This window comes from Cryptomeria japonica, chromosome 7 (assembly GCF_030272615.1).
Source record: "Cryptomeria japonica chromosome 7, Sugi_1.0, whole genome shotgun sequence".
In the NCBI taxonomy this organism is placed as follows: domain Eukaryota; kingdom Viridiplantae; phylum Streptophyta; class Pinopsida; order Cupressales; family Cupressaceae; genus Cryptomeria; species Cryptomeria japonica.
Genome location: NC_081411.1, coordinates 125,035,577 through 125,059,725, shown reverse-complemented (window position 1 = coordinate 125,059,725; position 24,149 = coordinate 125,035,577). Strand labels below are relative to the sequence as shown.

General features: G+C 35.4%; 1 protein-coding gene across 1 annotated transcript; it reads left to right on the top strand.

The window, feature by feature from the left end:
- Window positions 1–15,495: 15,495 nt before the first annotated feature.
- On the top strand, window positions 15,496–17,080 carry LOC131056858 (AAA-ATPase At4g30250-like). Its single transcript, XM_057991129.1, has one exon. The coding sequence runs from the start codon at window positions 15,522–15,524 to the stop codon at window positions 16,974–16,976; it is 1,455 nt and encodes a 484-aa protein (XP_057847112.1). The 5' UTR covers window positions 15,496–15,521; the 3' UTR covers window positions 16,977–17,080.
- The last annotated feature ends 7,069 nt before the right edge of the window (window positions 17,081–24,149 follow it).

Here is a 24,149-nt window from a genome sequence, read left to right as displayed (position 1 = left end):
CTAAGAGGTCATAAGGGTTCATGGGACACCATATGACCCTCTCTCTCTCTCTCCCTTTCCTTCTCTCTCTCTCCCTCTCCTCTCTCTCTCTCTCTCTCTCTCCCTCTCTCCCTTTCCTTCTCTCTCTCCCTCTCCTCCTCTCTCTCTCTCTCCCTCTCCCCTAATCTCTCTCTCTCTATCTCTCTCTCTCTCTCTCTCTCTAAAATATGACTAATAAAATCCGATATCAGATTTAATCGGATATCGAACATCGCCATTAATGTGGCAGTTCAGTAAATAAAAGGCTGCAACGCGAAAAATTTTGGGGACCACAAATTTATACATTAAAATCAGATATCCGATTTTTGTACCAAAAAAAAAAAAAAAAGCCTTGTGGGCCATTTTGTGGATTCCAATGGCCCACAGTTTGCATATTTTGTTTTCTGTCGAGGATCATGGATTTTCCGATAGGTAGAAAAAAATTTGTGCTTTTGGGAGATTCTTAAAGTGAAAACTTACATTGTCAATCACGTAGGAGCATATGTGTGGAGGGAAATGGGGAGTAGTAGTCGTCGGAAATCTAAACGCACAAGAAAACTTTCAAATGACCAAATTGAAGTGTATAGAGAAAGAGATAGAGAATGTCATAGGAGGAGAAGACAAGGTATGTTAAATATTGCTAATGTTACTTCAAGTGAAGAGGAAATTGAATTTGAAAATGTGCCACAAGTTATTGAAAATGAAAATGTAGATTTTGAAAGTGAAAATATTGAAAATTTTGAAAATGTTTAAAGTGATAATGAAAATGCTCGACATGTGGAAAATTTTGACATAGGAGGTGAAAATGTGGAAAACTTTAACATTGAAGGTGGAATTGCTCAACCAAGTGAACCATATGTAACACCTAATTACTTTAGAAATGAAGACCCTCTCATGGATGAAAGATAAATTCCAAATCCAAGACCTTCAAGAACCCCAAAGTGGTTATTTGAAATCGATGAGAACATTATTACGAATCTTGAAGGCAAGAGGTCAACAAGAACCATTCGGTTGTGGGCTACACAAAGTTTCAACCAAAATTTTAGCAACAAGACATTGACTAAGAAATGCCAACTCTTTGTTCAATTGCTAAAGATGATAAAGATGAGACCATTTCTAAACAAATTGAAGATTCATATGAACAAGAAGATGGAGAGAAATTCTATTATTGAAAAAAATATATTTGATGCTCTCAATTCTATTGGAAAGAGTACTAAAGAAAGAGATAAGAGAACTTCTCGAAGAGTGATTAGGACCTCCTTAGTAAGCCATCAATTGAGGAAGGCTTGTCAAATGAGACAAACTTGTGTTGATTTTAACATAAACTGTAAAACTTTGGCTAGGGCACTTACATAAAGTCAAAGACTTGATGATCCACTTCAACGAGATACATGGGCATTTGGTGGGAGGCTTCCACGTGTTGATAGAAAGTTGATTGACAATGTGAAGAAGGAGATTCAACAATTTTGGCACTCTAATTATAGAGTGTCACCTAATGTAAAGGACGTTTTGAAATTAAGAATCAGCAACCGAGACCACACACCGCATCCCGAACATTTCTTGGAATCAAGCCAAACAATGTTGTATAAATTTTTTTGTGAATTACATCCGACTTTGCAAATATCACAAAGGGCCTTTGAATCTTTGAAACCATTTTTGTGTGTTCCTCTTAAGATTCGCAATACTTGTTGTTGCAAGTACCATGTGGAGTTTTCAATGTACCATGAACTTTTATGTCATATTCATTCTACGATGCATACTAATGAGATGTTGCAGGAGTGTGGTGCAATGCTATTTCTGAGATCATCAAGAGCCTTGCAAGATCTATTTTTATGCCCTAGAGATGATGGCTGCTATTTCTATAGAAATGATTGTTTGAATGAGAAGTGCTTAGAATGTGGTGGGTTGTCAAAGTTTGTTTCATGTTTTCATGAGGGTAGCGAACACGATTTTGGAAAGAATTGTGTTGAGAAAAAAAAAACAAGACAGTGAAATATACTTTGAAGAGTGGAGGTGAAGGTTCTAGATGCGAATTAGTCTCAAGAGAAGTGAGTATTGCTGATTTTATTTTGGATTTTAAGGAAAATATTTTCTACAAGTATGCAAGGCACACCCATAGGTCTCAATGGTTGGATCAACAGTTCAGGATGTGTAAGAACTCTTTCTCGATTGGCACTATTGTATCGGTGGTTGCTTTTGCAGAGAACTATACATTGAAACCACATTATGAGATACAGTCTCAGTACTACAATTCAGTACAGATTGCTATTTTTGTTCACATTACATATAGACATGCTCTTGATAGTACAAAAGAGGATAGGAAGATAATCAAGGATTCTCATTTTTATATGAGTGATGATAGATAACACTCCTCCGAGTATGTGCAACATTCTTTCAAGATTTTTTTTGAGTTCTTGCATGAGAAAGATATTGCAATTGACCGACATATAATATGGTCAGATAACTGTATGGGTCAATTCAAGAATGCCCGTATCTTTTATTGGTTGAGTAGAATGCATGTGGAGAGGTGTATACCTCATATTTGGTGTTTTTTTGAGGCAGGGCATGGGAAGGGAGAGCATGATGGAGCAGGTGCATGTTAGAAGAGAGCTCTAGTTAAGGAGCAATTGAGGATTTCAAGTGCAAATTTCTTTGATGCACGTTCTATTGTTGATTGGTGTAGTTCAATATTATCACATGGAGGTACTCTTGATTCAGCAGTGAGCAGATTCTTTTGGTTTTTAAGGAGGGAATAGTGGGAGATAGATTGGATTCTCAAACAATTAAAGATTCTTCAAAGATGCATTCATTTCTCATCTTACATGCAAGTACATGGACCATTTGGACACCAGCGTTGGCTTGTTTTTGTCAGAGTTGTGTTCAGTGTGATTGGGATCACTGCGAGTCAAGTGAGTGGGTTGATACGTGGGTTCCCCACTATCTAACTCCTTTATCTCAAACAATATCCTTATCCAATGATGACATGGAAAGTTCACTTGAGTATGATCGTCTATCAGATCTAATACAACAAGGACATTTTTTTGCAGTTGTCGCACCACAAGGGAATGAAGAGAGATCAAAATATTGGTTGGCACGATGTGTACAGGGAAAACAAAAGATAACACAACCAGTGATAGATGATGATGAGTTCACATATCCTACAGGTTCAGTTGTTGTTGTCGGAACTTGGTTGTGAACATACATGATTAGAAAGAATGACATACTTGCATTTGAAGACTATGAGAGACACAAAACCATTATAATGTATTCACACCTTATTATAGCTACAAATGTCAAGTTGTTGAAGCATCAAGAAAAACAAAAGACCAAAGAGCTATGGACAGTGACTACTTCTAATCATGAAGCAATACTGGATACTCTTAAGCAAAGAGATGACCCTTCAGGCACAGTTGAGTAGTAGGTCGTTAATGGTGCCTTATTTTTTTTATCATGCATTTCATTTCAAATAATGATCATTAAACCTTAATGATCAAGTTTTTTACGTGTATATTAAGGATGTGTTGAAAATGCAGGTCTATTGATGAATGTTTTTTTTTTGCAACGGGGTTTTTGCATGCACATAGCGGGTACACTAGATATAATCAGAAGGGACGTATTTTTGCAACACGACCTATTATCACGCATTTGATGAGATTTACAATTTTTATTATTAGAGAACACTATTTGACAATTTTTTATGATATAATTATCGCAAAACCTTTATACTCATGCAGGTCTTTTTTGATGATATACAATAGGATCATATTATGATTTTTGCGTCAACATAGTGAGATTTGTTGATATAATTTGAAGGAACGTATTTTTGTGGTATATAATCTGACCTTTTTATTTATTATCATGCATTTTAGTTGAAGTGATTATCATGAAGCCTTTATGTTCATCCATGCATTTTATGTGTAGACTAACAATTCTTAAAAATACAAGTTCATGCTAGATCATTTGCCGTTGACAAGACCCTCTCTTGGTGATGGTACATATTCCTTTGTGCATTAATGAGATAAAATTTTGTGCATAAACATTAAGTAAAGTGAATTTATTGCTATTTAGAAATGACCATATCTACCATCGCCTTCAACCATGCAGAAAAATGTAGTGAGAAAGGCTTTAATCAACATACGTCTTTCTTCAAAATTATGCTTTTATACTTTGCAGAGAAACTGGTAAGTTTCATAATCATACAATCTTGTGCATCTTAAAAATGTTTCAAATGATCTATTTATAATTTGCCAAACTAATTTGTATTAAGTGTTATAATTTGTTTCTTGTAGCATATTCATTCCGCATAAAAAGGTTACTTATTTTGGTCTTCATTTATATGCATGCATTGTTGTACGTAAGCTTTTCTCTTAGGACATGAGGATGTCTGATGTAGATGAAGTGGGATGTTGTATTTGTATATGGATGTGAATTGATGTAACAGTGTTATGATGATATACAATGTCCATGAGAAAATTGGTTTAGTTATATTGATGATAATGTCCATGTATCTGTACATGAGTACATTGGTGTAGTTGTATTGATAATGAAAAAACATCATGTTTGCATATCCCTTCATGGGTTTCCATGCAAGTGTATGGTAATTATGTATATACAATACAAGGAAATATTGATGGTCATTATGTGTCTATAGTGTAATGCTTGTTTATATATCATTTTAGCACTTAGGGCGCTCAAGGGACGACATCGGTAGGGTATGACCCCGAGCGTTCGATCGAGTGGGGGGGGGGGGAAATAGGAGCATGCATGGGGTAATAATGCCTAACTAGACATGTCGGAGTTGATGATTCATCATCGCGATGAGAAGAACGAGAAATTGGCCACGAGACAACATTCGATTGAGTGAGACTGACAATTTTTCCGCCAACAAAAAATTTCTGCCCTAATAAAACTGTAGGGCAACTTGAAAAACTGAGATAGGCTTTTGTAGGGACCCCTCTCATGGCCCCATAGGTTCAAATTGATTTTTTGCAAGTGCCACGGATTCCGAGTTAGGGCTCATCAAAGTTTGACAAATTTTAGCACTTAGCGCGCTCAAGGGACGACGTCGGTAGGGTATGAACCCGAGCGTTCGATCAAGTTGGGGGGGGGGGAATAGGAGCATGAATAGGGGCCTAACTGGACATGTCAGAGCCGATGGTTCATCATCGCGACAAGCTGAACGAGAAAATGGCAATGAGACAACATTCGATTGAGTGAGACTGATGATTTTTTTGCCAATTGAAAAATTGCTTCCCTAATAAAACCGTAGGGCAAATTGAAAAACTGAGATAGGATTTTCTAGGGACCCCTCTCATGGCCCCATAGGTTCAAATGGATTGCCCGTAGGTGCCACGGATTCCGAGTTAGAGCTCGTCAAAATTTGACAATTTTGAGCACTTAGGGCGCTCAAGGGACGACGCCCGTAAGGTATGACCATGAGCGTTCGACCAAGTGGGGAGAAAAAATAGGAGCATGCATAGGGTAATAATTCCTAACTAGACATGTTAGAGCCGACAGTTTATCATCGCGATGAGCTGAACGAGAAATTGGCCACGCGATAACATTCGATTGAGTGAGATTGATGATTTTTTTGCCAACCAAAAAATTGCTACCCTAATAAATCCATAGGGCAACTTGAAAAAATGAGATAGGCTTTTGTAGGGACCCCTCTCATGGCCCCGTAGGTTCAAACAAATTGTTCGCAGGTGCCATGGATTCTGAGTTAGGGCCCGTCAAAGTTGGACAATTTTGAGCACTTAGGGCGCTCAAGGAACGATGTTGGTAGGGTATGACCTCAAGCATTCAACCAAGTGGGGGGCTAAAATAGGAGCATGCATAGGGTAATAATTCCTAACTGGACATGTCAGAACTAACGGTTCGTTATCGCGACGAGCTGAACAAGAAATTGGCCACGCGACAACATTCGATTAAGTGAGACTGATGATTTTTTCTCCAACCAAAAAATTGCTGCCCAAATAAAACCTTAAGGAAACTTGAAAAATCAAGATAGGATTTCGTAGTGACCCCTCGCGTGGCCCCATAGGTTCAAATGGATCATTTGCAAGTGCCACGGATTCCTAGTTAGGGCTCGTCAAAGTTTGACAATTTTGAGCAATTAGGGTGCTCAAGGGACGATGCCGGTAGGGTATGACCCCAAGCATTCGACCAAGTGGGGGGGGGAAATAGGAGCATGAATAGAGTAATAATGCCTAACTGGACATGTCAGAGCTGATGGTTTGTTATTACGATGAGCTGAACAAGAAATTGGCCATGCGACAACATTCGATTGAGTGAGACTGATGATTTTTTTGCCAACCGAAAAATTGCTGCCCTAATAAAACCATAGGGAAAATTGAAAAATCGAGATAGGATTTTGTAGGGACCCCACTCATGGCCTCGTAGGTTCAAATGGATTGTTTGCAGGTGCCATAGATTCTGAGTTAGGGCCCATCAAAGTTTGACAATTTTGAGCACTTAGGGCGCTCAAGGGACGACGTAGGTAGGGTATGAGCCCAAGTGTTCAACCAAGTGGGGGGGAAAAATAGGAGCATTCATAGGGTAATAATACCTAACTGGACATATCGGAGCTGATGGTTCGTCATTGCGATGAGCTGAACGAGAAATTGGCCACACGACAACATTCGATTGAGTGAGACTGATGATTTTTTTGCGAATCAAAAAATTGCTGCCCTAAGAAAACCGTAGAGAAAATTGAAAAACCGAGATAGGCTTTTGTAGGGACCCCTCTCGTGGCCCTGTTGGTTCAAACGGATTGTTTATAGGTGCCACAGATTCTAAGTTAGGGCCCGTCAAAGTTTGACAATTTTGAGCACTTAGGGCGCTCAAGGGACGATGGTGGTAGGGTATGACCACGAGCGTTCAACCAAGTGGGGGGGAAAAATAGGAGCATGCATAGGGTAATAATGCCTAACTGGACATGTCGGAGCTGAGGGTTCGTCATCGCAATGAGCTGAATGATAAATTGGCCACGCGACAACATTCAATTGAGTGAGACTTACGATTTTTTCGCCAACCAAAAAATTGTTGCCCTAATATTGTTCATTAAATGAATTGTATCAAGTATTGTTCATTAAATGAATTGTATTGTATTTTTCATTAAATGAATTGTATTGTTCATGAATTGTATTATTCATTGAATGAATTGTATTGTTCATAAAATGAATTATATTGTTCATTATACAAACAACACTTACGATGAAATGAAATGAATTGTATTATTCATTAAATAACCATTATTAACCATTGTTAATTATTGAAATGAAGATTAAAGATTTTCATGATAACACCATGCACAGATGAGCAACAATTTATATGATCGAATATCAACTTATATACATATAAAAATGTCAAATGATTACAAATGTATGTCCATACACAAATATGGCATAAATGCCAATTGAAACAAAATGTATGTCTAAATACATGAATGTATGTCCATATACAAAATATACATGCCAACTAGACATGTAAGCATCCCAAAACTATCTATAACATCCTAATCTACTGATGGATCATCAAAATTGATCCTCTTCGCTACACTACTCAGCTCTAAAGGATCCTGCACAAGAAAAATAAACCATGATTAATATTAGTTATATTATATAATTCACATTTGAAAAGTTAACATAAAAATGAACTATAATTTAACTATTCATGTTTACCTCATCTCCACGTTTTCTCTTTAGCTTTGCAGGACTCTTGATGTATGTCTTCGGTAGAGGAGGTTTGTTTTGAATATTTTCATACACAACCTACATATGTTCAAAAACATGACATTGATACAAGTTAGCATATAATTTTCATTGATAATAACAAATTATATCTACCAATCAAAAAATAAAATAAACACACATCTACTCGAGGCACTCTTCTTCTTCTTCAGGTATATTGGGTGTAGTCATCAAGGATGTGAAGCCAAGAATTCTTTGTATATATACACAACAAGTATATGAAACTATCAATCTATATCTAGACATGTATAATCACTCTAAGTTATTTAAACTTTCATTCAATCATATTTGCATTCAATTACCTTTCCCTTGTCTCCAACTGCACTACCAGATCCTAAATCACACTGCCACGTACTCATGTTACTTGTGCCCTACAAGAGTAAAATAAGATATACATGCAAGTTACTACATAATCTAATTAATAAAATGATGAGCATGTATGTACAATAAAATACAAATGACTAGGTGCAATAATATATGTGTCGTCAAGCTATCAAGGCCAAATGAAATGGTTGACAAGGTGCCCTCTTGAATTTGTCTCAACTCCTCCTTGGTCATCAAGTATTAAATAGACCATGTAAATAAAAATTAGTACTTAATATTATCTAGATTAAAAATATTTTATTAAAATATAACATGAACTGTGAAAATACAAATCTTACCACTACATCATCAATGTATGATGACGGTACCTCCTCGCCTCTATCATGTGAGGACTCTCCAGGGTATCCTCTAGTATGTGTAATAATATCCGGTGCATCATGCATCTCATGCACCTCATAATATGCACTGTCCATGGGAAGATCAATGGGATGTCCAACTCGACCCAAGCATACGTTCCCACACATAACACAACTATGGGGCATGCATATGTGTGGAGCTGAGGATGATGTATCAACGCCACCAGATGCACCGCTACCATCAAGAGTAGGCTGAGCTACTTACCTAGCCTGAGAAACCAAAAGGCTACTCAAAGAGTGAATAGTCGATATGGTCTGTGAAGCCTCCTCACAAATGATATCAGGATGCTGCACTGTAGGTGGGGGATCAATAGGAGGAGGGGGGACATATGGGCCCTGGACTACTCTGACTGCCCCAGGTCTATTTTGGGGCATACCTAAACCTACACCCTGGAAAGGTTGGATGTCAAAGTAGTTCACATGCTTGCGTAAAATAAACTCAACATACAATTTTTTTATGAAATAGAAGGGGATATCAAGATAGTTATTGGGTGGTTTGTCGAAAACCTTCCACCAACGATCCCAAAAGTTTTTCACAATCCCATCATTTGTGCACCATTTAATAGAAAGTTTTGTTTTTTTGGGATCTACGCATTGACCAGTGCGGGGATTGACAAACAATGAGGCGATATCGGCTTTGGATATCTTGAGATCCTTGATATCCTTCTACGACAAGCCATCTATATATTTTTCCCTCATAGAATCTCGCCACAAAAGGGCAACATTGTACTCCTCTATCATGGTTTCCATACTCTTTATAATCGACGTGAGAGGATCAAACATTGGGTTTAGACGAGGGATCCTATGATATACTTCTACAATCCCCCTCAATTCATTCAAATTTTGTGCAATCAGATCTTGAATTGAGGGGGGGTTTGGCAAATGAGGGTTTGGTTGTTGCAGTTGTGGTTGGTAAGTGTTTTCATTGTTATCCCCCATTTTTAGCCTAATTGAATGTAAGCAATTAAATTTAGTTAACAAATTTAAACAATTAGGTATTTGATTTAAAAAAACCTAGTTTTCATTGAAAAAACCATATTTTCAATGAAAAATCAAATAAACATTAACAAAAAATACAAAAAATGAATGAAAATGATTGAAAACGATAAAATTATTACCTTTCAATCTATTTTTAGCAATTTTTTGCCAAAACACCGGATATCGGGTGCACCAGATATCGGATTTTGATAAAATCACGCAGCCCGTGAGTTAAAAATGACTCACGGGCTATCACTGTCGAAATATATTTGTCTCAGAAAATTAGATATCCGATTTTTATACTTAAATTATTTTAAAATAACATGTATAATATAATAACATATTATATAATATATTATTATATTATATAATACGTATTGTATTATATTATAAAATATAATTATATATTATATATATTATAAAATATAATTATATATTATATATATTATAATATATAATATATAATAATATTATATATTATATAATACGGTGGGGGGCGCTCACTTCTCGACCTACTGGTCGAGCTCCCTAACCCCCTCCTATAGATAGACGGTTTTCGGTGAAACTCCTTTCCTTGCCTTTGCTTCTCCTGCCTCTGTTCCTGATACGGGTGAGGGATTTTGAACGAGTGGAACTTATTTATTAATATGCTTGCTCTTACATTATCGTAATATCAATTTATATTGAAATGAGTGGATAACCAGAAGTGTTTTCCATTTACCCAGGTGCAATGACGAATAAGCATGCAGCTCTGTGAACATGTTTATATCGGACCTACCGTATTCTATAATATATAATATTATAATATAATATATTTAATATAATAATATATTATATAATACGTATTATATAACATATTATTATATTATATTATATATTATATAATATATAATTATATTTTATAATACAATACAATACGTATTATATAATATGTAATATATTATATAATACGTATTATATAATATATTATTATATTATAATATAATATTATATAATATATATATAATATATATAATATAATATATTATTACATTATATATATTATATAATATAATAATATATTATATATTATATAATATGTAATATATAATATTTTTTTAAATTAAAATTACAAATAAAAATCGGATATCCAGTTTAATCGGATATTCAATTTTATCTGATATAATTACCAAGACAAGGTGTACTAACACCCAAGCCAATCAAAAAGTCAACACAGATTTTCGCATTTTTAGGCGAGTGAAGAAGGCTATTTTTTTCACATCGCCACTTTTGGCCCCGGTTGATCCTGCACTAACCCCTTAATAAGTCTTGTAAGACTTGGTTATCCCTCTTTTTCTAACCATTTGTCCCAACATGGTAAGCGGGACTTATATTGAGGTGTGTCCCTAGTGAATAAAATAAGGCTTTGCAAAACATAGACATCATATGAGCATCTCTATCTAAAGTGTCATTCTTGAGAACTTTTTGCAATATAAGCACCTCTTGGGCAAATTTATGGGATATGACCGATGCACCAACTGTTAGGGTTTCCTAGGATGAAATGAGCTACTTTGGTAAGCTTGTCCACCACAACCAAAATGGAATTATGATTAATTGTATGCATAGGTAGACCTTGTACAAAGTCCATATTGATGATCTTCCACTTTATTTCTAGTATCTCATTATTAAATACCAAGTCCTTCCAAGTGTTGATGTTTTTTTTTTGTAATTTGGCATTCTAGACACCCTACCACAAACATTGCATCATACTTCTTCATTCCTTTCCAAAAATATGGTGGTTTGACATTTGCTAGAATCTTTGTCACCCTAGGATGTCATGAATATGGTGCAATGTGAACTTATTCCCACATGGTATTCATCAACTCCCCAAAGTTTGGAATATACATTCTTCCCCTATACCTAAGTAAACCATCTGGTTCAAAACATAACCCATCATAACTTGTATCAAGATGGTTGATTGAGAGGGATTGCTTGACTTGATCCCAATACTCATCCCATAATGAATTGGAAAATACTTGATTCATTAAATTTAAATGTATGGAGACCATCGATGCTATGTGTCATCTACAGTTTAAGGCATCTGCCACTTGATTCCCCTTACCTAATATATAGTTGATCTCAAAATTGTAATCAGAAATTAACTCCATCCATCTTCTTTGATATGCAGTAAGTTGAGGTTGGATGAACAAATATGTAAGACCATGGTGGTCTATCTTGAACTCAAGATTCTTTCCTAGCAGATAATGTCTCCACATTTGTAAACCATGTATGACTTCTACTAACTCAAGACCATGTGGAGCATAATAAGTTTTTACTTATGAGACTCATAGGAAATGATTCTCCCTTCCAACACAAACACTCTATTAGACTGATCTAATACAAGGACAAAACTGAGAGTGGGGGGGGGGGTGAATCAGTTTTCTCACTAGTATAACAGTTAATGCAAATTATAAACTATATACCCGAGCACAAAGAAACCAACACGATAAAAGATAAAGAATGAAAGCACAGATCACACAACACCAACATTTTGGACATGGAAAACCTGGTAAAGGTAAAAAACCATGATGGGAAACCCTACCCACAATCAAATAATACTTCTACAATAGTATATGAAATAATCACAATGGGGATTGCACTTGCAATCAGGCCAACCGTCTAGAGTGCACTGCTCATCACAATTATACCATTTGGAAAGCTTGTAATAAGGACTTACATACTAAAAAAAAAATTAAATAAATTCATTTGAACCTCTAAAAGCTAATGTAAAAGTGGTTTTTAATCAACATTTTGATAGGTGTGAAGGAGACTCCATCACGCGTATGATTTAAGAGTAGAGAGGTTCTATCCAAAGGATTTTGATCTAAGAGATTTTAATCTAACACTCTTAAATTATTTACTTCATCTAGGAAATCTCAAGGATCAAACCAATATATTTTCTAAAAAATGTATGATTTCAATAAAAATAAGGATGTACCAAAAAGTTCATCCCAGTATTGTGGGATCACCCTTTTTAGTCTAGATATGCTTTAGGAGTTATGTTAGATTGTTGTTATTGGTCTCACCATAGTGTGTGGAGATCCGCATTAGGTATTTTGCATTGGAAGATGTCTTTTTAGCTGACTAGTTGTTGAGTTTTATTGTTTATTAACAATTTATGTTTGGTGTTGACTTTGGAGGAAGTGTTGGTGTGTGCAGTTCATTGAATTCATTTTATAAGGATGTATAGTTATGGATTTGGGTCTCCTATTTCTTCTCGAGTGGACTGGTTTGGTTATTTTTGGTCTGAGTGGCTAATTTTGTGCAACATTATTTACATTGTTTGTGAATGACTCTCAATTAGCTTTTTGATGATTTAACTTGTATTTAAGAAGTGTAGACGGATGAGTTGTGTATGGGATGGAGTGTGAATTGATGTGAAATGAATGTGAATGATGTGCAAGCATATTTGATATTGTAGATGAGAAAAAGTTATTTTGTGAAGAGCTTTGAAGGTGATATATAGTTAGTGTGATAGTGTTCTAAAATAGTGGTCGATGTCAGATGTGTTTTCCATGATATTGGTTGCTTGACACAATTGATCAAGGATATTGGTTTCTTGACACAATTGTTCAAGGAAAATTTCATGATCAAGAAATTCTTTCCATATTGATTTTGTTCTTCTTTCTATTGTTGGAAGACAATGGGTTTCCTGGTGGTCCTTTATGTGGTACTTTATGTCCTGTCCTAACACAACATGCCTTAGCCATGCAAGTCCATGTATCTTTCCCTTAAAGGTAGTGCGCCTTAGACTTGCAAGTCCATCAGGTACATGACGCTCCTTGGAAGTGAGCCTAAAACATTATAATCAATTCTATTTATATTATGAGTATGATTCTCACTATGGTTTTTTCCTAAATGGGTTTTCCACATAAATTTGGTGTTCATTTGTTGATGGTTGATGTTTTCAGTATTGTTGTTAAATATTGTTTAATATATGTTAGATCAATTTAGAAGTATTTTGAACTGATTCAACCCACCCCCCCATTCCTCTCTTCTGTGGGTTTAACACTTGATCCATGTTGAGTAAAGGACCCAGCAAAGTAAAGTGTCCATGATTATGTAGGTTTTATTGTAAAGATTGTTGTGTAAAAAATGTCTAAAACCAATGGATTACCTATTTCTTCTCCTTTGATAGATTTTTGTTCCACATACTTAATGTCAAATTCACTAAGGATTGATCATAACTAATTTTGTGAGTCATCTAGTAGGAGATGCCTTATTAGGTAATTTAGGGGATTGATCTTAGCTATGAGATTTATTTGATGACTAAGTATTTAATGTTTGAAGTTCTTATGAGGAAAATACCATAGGAAGAGACACAAAAAATTAAAAAAATTAAAAATAAAAAATATTAGTATAATTTAATTCATAACCCAATAGAGTATGACTGACGCAAGAGATAGCTCTTTCTTCTCCCTTATAATCATTATTTTCTAGTAAAGCGCCCAATTCTAAATTTGTTGCTAATATGTAAAGGACCAATGCTTTTCCATCAATGGGTGGCATTAGAGCAGGAGGATAGATGAGATAGTTCTTTAGTAGCTAGAATGCTTGTTGGCATTTATCACCCCATCTAAAAAAAAATTCTTGTGTATAAGATGAGTAAAAAGATGACATTTGTTAGCTAATTGTGCTATGAACTGTAAAAAAAAATTGTATTTTTCCTTCTGGAGATCATAGTTGGTTGATAGTCTTAGGTGGAGGCCTCTCAAGTATAACTTTCACATTTTTGGATCAACCTCTATACCTTTGTGAGAGATAATGTATCGCATTAAATAATATTATCTATCAAAAAATAAAATTATCTATTTAAAACTATTTATAATATATATTTCACATTTGATTATACAAATTAAATTAAGATTAAAAAATTGAATATTATGCTTTACATTATTGTAATTAAAAAATAAATCAAAAAATAAAATTATCTATTTAAAACTATTTATAATATTTATTTCACATTTGATTATACAAATTAAATTAAGATTAAAAAATTGAATATTATGCTTTACATTATTGTAATTAAAAAAATAATATGACTTCTATACAAAAATTTCTTTTTGTTTCATATCCCACTTAATTTAGGAGATGTTTGTTTGTCTTTATTTGACTCCAAAAATAATTGAATTAAAAAACACATTCTTTTAATGTGAAGAATTACAATAAATAATAAGAATATTTTAGAAATAATTTTATCATGAAATTTATTAAAAACAATTAAAATAAATCAACATTGAATAAACTATAAAATAAAATTTACCATTTTAAGATATAATTCTTCTATCATAACTTCATTCTAAAAAATCCCTATAATTTGTATGAATTTAAATTTACTGAACTGAACATGATCCGTGAAACAAACTTTTATAAACTTTTCTAAGATATTAATATCCTTAATACATTATAAATACATTATGCTTTCTAGGATCTCCATAACCACTCCCAATAAATATTTAAATTGAGGAAATGAACTATTCATTTCTAATAAAGCAGGTAGACCAGATTGACCATGTGCTAGAATCAAAAACATTTCTCCTCACCACCTGGACAAAATCTAAATGTACCTGCCTTAGGCAGCAAGTAACGAGTACTAAATCCTCCTAGCCAAGGAGACTTCATCCGCCACTACTGAAATCAATTTTTGAGTAAAAACAAATAAAATTTTCAGGGTTTTATTGTTAGACGGAATCAAGCTATACACCTTTACGATTCCTTCTCTAATTTAATTGATTACGAATTGCTTACTACCAAAAAAAAAAATGCTGGGTAATTAATTTCCGCGTAGAAAACTTCCTCCACGGCGACGTGCGCAGTCAAAGATGGCGAAAGGTAAAGCCGATGCACATTTGACTGTAGCTACTAATTAATTGAAAATAAAAGATTTAACGTGGTCAGCACGTTATATAACTCGATATACATCACCACATTTCGCAGAGCTTCCTCCAAAACAAAGAGATAATCCTGTCTTAGATCTGTTCCATAGTTGTCGAGGATGGAGCAATTGATCGCAAAAATATGGTCACTTATCGGCCTTTTCACTCTCCTGCAAAACATTCTTCCGCCACACCTCCACAATATCTTAATGGATTGGCTTTCATCCATAAAAGATTATTTCAGTCCTCCCCATTATCATATGGAAATACCAGAATTCAAAGATAGCCATGGCGTCAATCCCAACGATCTCTATGAACCCGTAGAGCGCTACCTCAATGGTCTGGATGGCATTAGCCGTACTCGAAGACTGACTGTGTTCCGTGCCAGGAATTCAACCAAGTTGGGGTTTTCTCCAGCGTTTGACGAAGTGGTGGAGGACAGCTTCAGGGGAGTCAGGGTATGGTGGACTCACAGTGCCCTCCTCGAGCAGCGCAATGGAGGAGGAGGAGGAGGAGACCGCAATGCAGTGAACGAGAGGCGGAGCTTTACTCTCAAAGTAGAGCAGCCAGACAAAGACTTTCTCTGCGCTTACTTCGATCGCATTGCAAATCGCGCAGCAGAGCTCAATACGCTCAACAAAGATCTCATGTTGTATACCAATACTGGTGATGCTCGATGGGGTGAAGGTTGGACAGGAGTCCCCTTCAAACACCCCTCGACTTTCGCCTCTCTGGCTCTCAATCCCCTGCTAAAGTCCAGCATTCTCAGAGATCTTGACCGCTTTAAGAGGGGAAAGGAGTTTTACAGACGGATTGGGCGTTCTTGGAAGCGCGGGTATCTTCTTCACGGGCCTCCTGGATCAGGGAAATCGAGCCTCATCGCTGCCATTGCTAACCATATGAGATATGATGTTTATGATCTGGAGCTCACGCAGGTAATTGACAACATCGCGCTTCGAGCGCTTCTCACCCAAACAAAAGAGGAATCTGTGATTATTATTGAAGACATTGATTGCTCACTCAATTTGGCCGATAGGGCTTCGAATCCTCCACCAGGCGATCGACAAGAGGAAGAGGGGAGCAGCGTTACGTTGTCTGGTTTGCTGAATTTCACGGACGGGCTGTGGTCCTGCTGTGGTGAGGAGCGCATTATTGTGTTTACGACCAATCACAAGGAAATGCTTGATCCCGCTCTTCTCAGAAGTGGGCGGATGGACATGCACATTTTTCTCTCCTCCTGCACTTTCGACGCATTTAAAACTCTCGCCTTCAACTATTTGCAGGTTGAGGATCATCCTCTGTTTCCATCAGTGGAAGAGAAGATGAATTCTGGGGCCGAAATGACTTGTGCAGAAATTATAGAGGTTTTGATGAATAAAGTGGAGGAGCCCTCTGAAGCGCTGAATGATGTAATTTGGGCTCTGGATGCCAAGATTAAGGAAAAGGAGGAAATGTTTCCAGTTTCATCCACATCCCGGGAAGATGTGGAAGAGGAATCTGAAACCTCCAAAATAAGAAAGAATTCTCACAGGGGGCGGTCGGGGAAAAGGGGAGGAACAAGGCGAGGAAGATGAATTCACACCAAATCTTCTTCGAATAGCGCAACAAATGAGTCAATAATGAACAAGTAGTTTGCTTTCCTGTTACTTTTGAAGTGCAGGAAGGGATTCTTGCAAAAGGCTGTACAATTGAATTTTTTAATAGATCAATACTGACTTTTCATATTAACGTTGTCCTTCGTCACCAAATCTTATATGTGAATGGATCAGCTATTATTATTTCTTTTACGAATTTATTAATAATTTATAAATTTTGATACAATCTTATATGTGAATGGATCAGCTATTATTATTTCTTTTAGGAATTTATTAATAATTTAAATATGATTAAGTTTCCTTGGCATGTTTTACTTAGGTGGTAAGGCAATTGTTAACAAGAGTTGCAAAGCAGCGAAGTTCCTATCTAGGAATGCAGGGACTAAAGGAGCTGGTCTATGGTTGAACCACTTGCAGACTATGAAATGGTTCTCCATTGTGTGTATGGTTCTTCACTTGCAGACTATGAAATGGTTCTCCATTGAATGCCAAAAGATTCTTTCCTTTCCATTGAATTTAAAAAGTTACTAAGGTGTGCCTTAGTAAAATTTTGTATGGTCTATAGCCTATATTAACAAAGCTTCCAAAATTTTGTCTGTTAGAAAATCTTGTCAACTAAATTTTTTGTCAACTGACAGATTATTTGATTCGAATACCCCACATGTCATCAGATTTAATAAAATTTAAGACTTTCTGGTCCATTAATCCTATTGTGATGCTTTTCGCTCCATTCAGTCTACTAGAGCCTAAGAATATATTTGCAGCATACATGGCTCCCATCACCATGAACAGGTCATGTTCGCTATCTTGCTCTTGATTTTATTACACTTGAATCTTAATAGTTATGGATTAGAATTCCAACAAATACACAGATATTGGTTACTATGAAATTTGAATATTCCAATTTGAACTATAGAGTGCAATATTTTATAGTGAAAAGTTAATTCAACTAATTCAATTCCAACTTCATATCACATTGGCTCACATATTTGTCCCTTGTTGCCATTAGATGATGAAGGTATGATGAAAGAATAAGGATCCAGTCAACTACTGAGAGGGGGGGGGGGGGGGGTGAATCAGTAGATAGAAAAACTGATAATAAACTCTCACCAATCTCAAAATCAACCTCTTAATGTAAAATTAGAACTGACAAATTAAACCATTGAACTATAAATGCAACATCACTGTCAGAATAAACCGGTTGACTATTACAACAGATTAACATAAAACAACTTGAAACTCATAAACATCCAAATACTTTTACTGGCATAAGTAAAACTTCATTTCATATTGTTATTGGTTATCATGACTTATCAAATTGGATTAAGTAGTTAAGCAAATCAACCATAGGAAACATAACCACAATAACATTCACCACTAGACACAATATTTTTGACGTGGAAACCCAAATGCGAAAAACCACGGTGAGATGAGACTCATAAGATAACTATATGAACCCTTCTGAAGTTCACCTTGTTAGGAGCCAAGTCTGTTAAAGCTTTACAAAAAGTCTTGTTAAGAACAAATCTTGTTAGGGACCACCTAGTTAGAGGATTTGAGTAACATAAAACTTGTTAGAGCTTACCCGGTTAGGAGATTTCAAACTGTTGTAATTGTTAGAAAACAACAGGGGTTTGCTGATCTGTTTGAATAGAACTACACTTTCTTGTTCAAATCCTTTTCGTGCTCCTATATGCCTTTACACAAACTATAGATACATCATCTGGTTCAGCATCTACACACTCAACGGAAACTTTGCCAATTCTAAAACAAAACAACACATCGACCTTATAAAAAAATCAATAGGTCGGTAACACAACAAAAACCTAATTATCTCAGAGTGATTACAAACAAGTTGGTTCAAGTATGACCATTGGATTACATAACAATCTCTGCACATCATTCAAGAAAGCCTCGACTGCTCCTTGATCACCGCTTCATCGAACTCAGTAACTCATCACGCACTTTGCATTACATGCAATATACTTGCTTATTCCCTAGACAAAAACCATTATCTCAACGCATCAAAAACACATTGAAACTCTCTTGATAAAACATGCATATGTGTCATTATCATTACCGCTCATCATCAGATCATAAACCAATACAACCAATTCACCAAACTTAATTGGTTAGGGTTTATCAAATCAATAGGTAGGTTTTACCGGCTCAACTCTCCAATACTTAGCAATACCAGTTCACTCTACAAACTTACCTACTGGTTACAGTTTCCTTCACTAGCTCTTCCTACTGGTTACAAAACAACATTATAACAATATCATTACTGGTTAATTGACATCAATGACAACATAACATTTCATTAATGCAATCTTCATGCGAATGCCAACAGATTATACCAAAGAGCAATCCTAAGATAAAAGTGAAAGAAAGACAGAGTAGATTGTAACGAGGACTTCACCAATATGTCTAAACCTGCTTCAGAAAATAGCATGTAAATTATTTTCAAGGATTCTGAGCATACGGAGTTGGAAAGTAAAGATCCTTGGTAGCGGAAACAGAGATACTTAACTGCTTAACTAGCTGAATATTTTCCCTTTACAAAATGCTATATTTCAGTATTTGAAAATAATTAAAAGATCCAAAGATTCAGACTGAGATGGAAGATGAAGAAGTGATTGGAAATGGATTGTTATAACGAGCTTCTCCTGTACTTACCTACAAAAACTCAATTCTCTGTAGATCTCAGTGAAGTTTATACCAAGTTGGTGCATAATAGCCACAAAGGTTACCTCTAAAATCCATGTTGCAAGATTATGCCCATCCCTCATCTTGGGAATACCCGGAATAGCCTTCAAGAAAATTATACCAATATTTACTCAAACCTTGCCTCATAATTTTGCCATAAATGATGCTTAAGAAAAACCATACTTTTTTGGTATAGGGATTTTTTTTCTACCTCTAAATATTCTGTTACAATATTTTATTGAAGGCCCAGTGCACAAACATAAATGATTTTACTTCCCCGCTTCATTAACAACAACTGCAACGAATGAAAATTTCACCTAGAGTAGACTACACAGAGAAGAATATACCATTCTCAAATGTCATACCCCATGCAATTACCTCATCCAATGCTTTAAAAGTCTCAACGCTTGGCTGGTGAATAGTGCGAACTACCATACGCCCTGTATCCATAGTATTTCGCACTGCGAGCATTATAATAGCAGCAACCCGAGCATCTAAAGCTGAGGTGGGCTCATCCATGAATATTATTGAAGTTCATTTGTCGCTTCTAAAGCTTTCTTAAACAATTGATAATCTTTTTTTATGTTTATGACACTTTGCAAAGCATTAAAATGTTATAGAGGTGATAAGATCTAAGCTAGAAATAGGTTGCCAAAGTATACAAGAAGCAATCACCCAAATTGAGGAAAGCTTGAATGAGTTCCTCCATTCACTCTGGATCTAGAGAACCATTTGGTTCTTCCTTTAATTTTATTGAAGCATAATGAATGAAACCAAAAAATGAAATAAAATGGGGAAAGAATTCAAGCTTCAAGCCAGTGTTGAAAACTAAAATTGTTTATAAAAACCAAACAACATAGAAGTTCAGGTAATTCCAACCAGAGTATACATAGCATAAACAAGCAATTTTCACATACCCGCACTACCTATTTGAAAGATATAAATTCAAGTGATACAGATAAATTCCTATGAAAAATGTTGATAGAGTAAATCACATTTACCAAAAATATAGCCAAAAAAGATTAATTTAATCTTTAACTCTTGTTGGGTAAACTAGTTACCACTAAGACAAATCTATAAGGCATACCTTTATCAAACCTACCAGACAATGTATGTCTATGTCATCAGAAACAATCCCTTTATTGAGCTGGTCTCATACATTCTCTGCTTCTATATTCTCTGCATTTATGCAAAATATACCTTCCATAGGAAAAGAATAGTGAGCACATTGTTTCCTTTTGAATCATAACAACACAACATTGATTCTACTGACACCCCAAAGACACTTGCACTGCAAAATATTTTTAAAAATGAATAAGATGCACATCCGTAAAATCTGCCATTAGAAAATGTATAATCCACCAGCTGCTGAATCTAAAGGATATGAAACATGACCAGACAAAATAAAAATAAAAGTAGCTGGAAGGAAACTATAGGAGAAGAGATGCGAATGTACCATAACAGAACTGGAACTAAAGAGACCAAAACTAAAAAAATATGATCCTTCCAGCTTTCATCAATTACCATTACTTTGAATTACTAACGAATCTATGATATTCGTGTAACAAGTTCGATCGCTATCTGGAATGCAACATACATGTCGATAATGTATACATGAAAATAAACTATAAAAAAAAATGGGATAGTTTGATTGGCTTAGAAAAAGAAGATTGATCAATGTTTAATGAAGAGCCTCTCCTATAGTTTTATGTTGGCAGGAACTCATAATAACAATATTATCAACAATGTTGAACCATCTAAGATACTAAAATAAATGATCTTTAACACTTCTTTAATAATTAGGTTAACTTTTGTTTTCAAAATAAATTTTGTTTTAAATTTATTTTTAAATATGAGCGAACTATGACATATCCAACTCAAATCAAATGAAGAATATGGATTATTCCATTAGAAACTTATTATTTTAAAATTTTACCTTGAAAAGATTAATATAATCATTCATTTCATTCATTAATTGTATAAGACTTACATGGATAAATTACTTACAATGATGAAGAATTTAAATTTAAAATAGTAAATCACAAGTTCAACACTTAAACTAATTAAATATAGAAAAAAAAAAAAAATATTTTGCAATGAAATAGAAAATAATGATTTTATTTTAAAATGATGTGAAATATAGCCTATTTGAGAAGGAAAATCCTCATGTAAATTAGCCAACCTTTAATGATATTTACTAACTAATTGCATTGTCATAAATTTCACTCTTCAAATGTGATCTCAATTTCACACTCTCCTTAACACATTCTTTAGTTTTCATTCTCATAGATCATTTTTAGGACCATTTCTAACTTTGAATTCAGTCCCCCAACTTGTTGGCCCAAGGTGTGCCATTACACAAAAAGATTGACCTATCAACCCTTGATACAAATACCAGAGATAAACAAAACATAAGAGGAAGTTAAGCCATGTCATAATTATTTGAGGGTCGAACTGAACAACCAAGAAGAAAAGGGAACCAAACTTCCAACAATACCCCCAAGTGTGCTGAGGGATTCAAACTTGTGACCTAAGCTCTAATTCCACTTGTTGGCCCAAGGTTTGTCATTGCACCAAAATATTGACCTATTAACACCTGATACGTGGTGATCCCATAATACTGGGCTATATTTTTGGCCAAATTTGACATTGAAATAAATATTTTACATGAAATTTTTACTTTCTAGTACTTATAGTAACAAAACCATTAAGAATTTTAGGATGAAGTAAACTACTAATTTGTGAGATTTTTCACATATTCTAAATATATATTTTTTAAATAATTAAAAATTATTTATCCATATTATTTTTGAAGAGGTAAAATAGGTTTTGAGGGGACTCAAAACCCCTTACAGTAGGATTTTATGGGGATCCAGAACCCACAAACTGAACATTAGCTACAACTAGATAAGACATAGATAAACAACAACCAACCAACAACCCAACAATAGAGAATAATCATAAAAGATTTGCCTGAGACATCAAGAGGCCAAATCAATCAAAATAGAGATCCCAGAGATGCATAAATAGAGATTTTTTCTAGGCTCCCAAAACCTGATTTTTGGGTTTTACAAGGCTCCCATAACTTGAAGAGAAGAGGGAAAATCAAAGCTCCCTAAATCTGAACCATGGGTTTTGGCAGGGCTCCCACAACCTATTAATAAAGGGTTTAACCATGAAACCCAAAGAAAACATACACCAAGCAACAAGAGTCCCCAAGGATTAAAACTTCACCTTGCCTGAAAAATTCCTCTTCACCTCAAAAGAAGAGGCAACCACCTCAATAGAAACAAAACAAGAGAATCCATGAAAAGGAGACACCAAAATTGAACCAACACCAAAACCAAGAGGCCATGGCTAAGCTCAACCACCAATACACAACTTTCATCCTCTTCACCATGACATGTCACCACCTCCATAGGACTAGTAGAAGAGAAAGAAAACAAACCTTGGAGCCAAACCCAAATTGAGTAAATTTGGTAAGATACCCACAACCAGAACTCACAGGGAAAAAAAAGAAACACAAACACAACCAACACTAGGTTTTAAAAGAGTCCAAGAAGCAGAACATCACCTCACTTGAAAAGATCCTCTCAACCACAATAGAAGAGACACCCGTCTAAAAAGGATCAAAAGAGGAAGGATCCGCTAAAAGGAGACACCACTACCAAACAAGCCCCAAAATAGAGAAGGTGATGACAAGGTCAACCACCCATGCAAAACTTCCAACCTCGTTGCTATGGAAAGTCACCACCTCCATAGGGAATGCCTCCACCTCTATAGGACAAGAAAAAGAGGAAGAAAATATCACAAGGAGCCAAAATCTAATCGAGAACAAAAAAATCAGAAACACAACCAAAAAGAGGGGCAAAACCAACACCAAAGGAAACAACCGGAGAAGGAATAGAGGCAAAGCAGCCAAAACCCTCAATCACAGAGCAATGATACAAATGAACATATTCCAAATAATAGAGAAACCATAGAATTAGAAACAAAGGGAGAGGAAAAAAAAGGAACATGAAGTCAAATCTCTTCAAAGAAGAAACAATAAAAAAACCAAAACAACTCCAAAGCTAACCAAACGAAAAACCCCCAAACCACACTAGTAGAAAAGAAGCGGGAACCCGCAGAACAAGGATAGCTAGGTGTGAATGGACAATTCCTTCAACCCACACCACAACAATGGAAGGAAGCCAACACCGAAACACTAGAAAAGTAGGAAAAAAAAACCATATAAACCAAAGGGAGGACCAAGCAACAACAACCACACATCAAAAAAAAGAAGCAGTGTAAAGAGAAGATGACAACAACACCACAAACAGGCACAGAGGGAGGTAAGAATACTAAAAAACAAACCCCAAAATGACCACCAAGAAACACATAAAAATGAAAGAGGGGCAAAGAAAAACCCCCACACAACAAAAATCCATAGGAAAACAACCCCCG

Coding starts and splice junctions, on each gene's coding strand:
- LOC131056858 (XM_057991129.1), top strand. CDS start 15,522: ATGGAGCAATTGATCGCAAAAATATGGTCACTTATCGGCCTTTTCACT.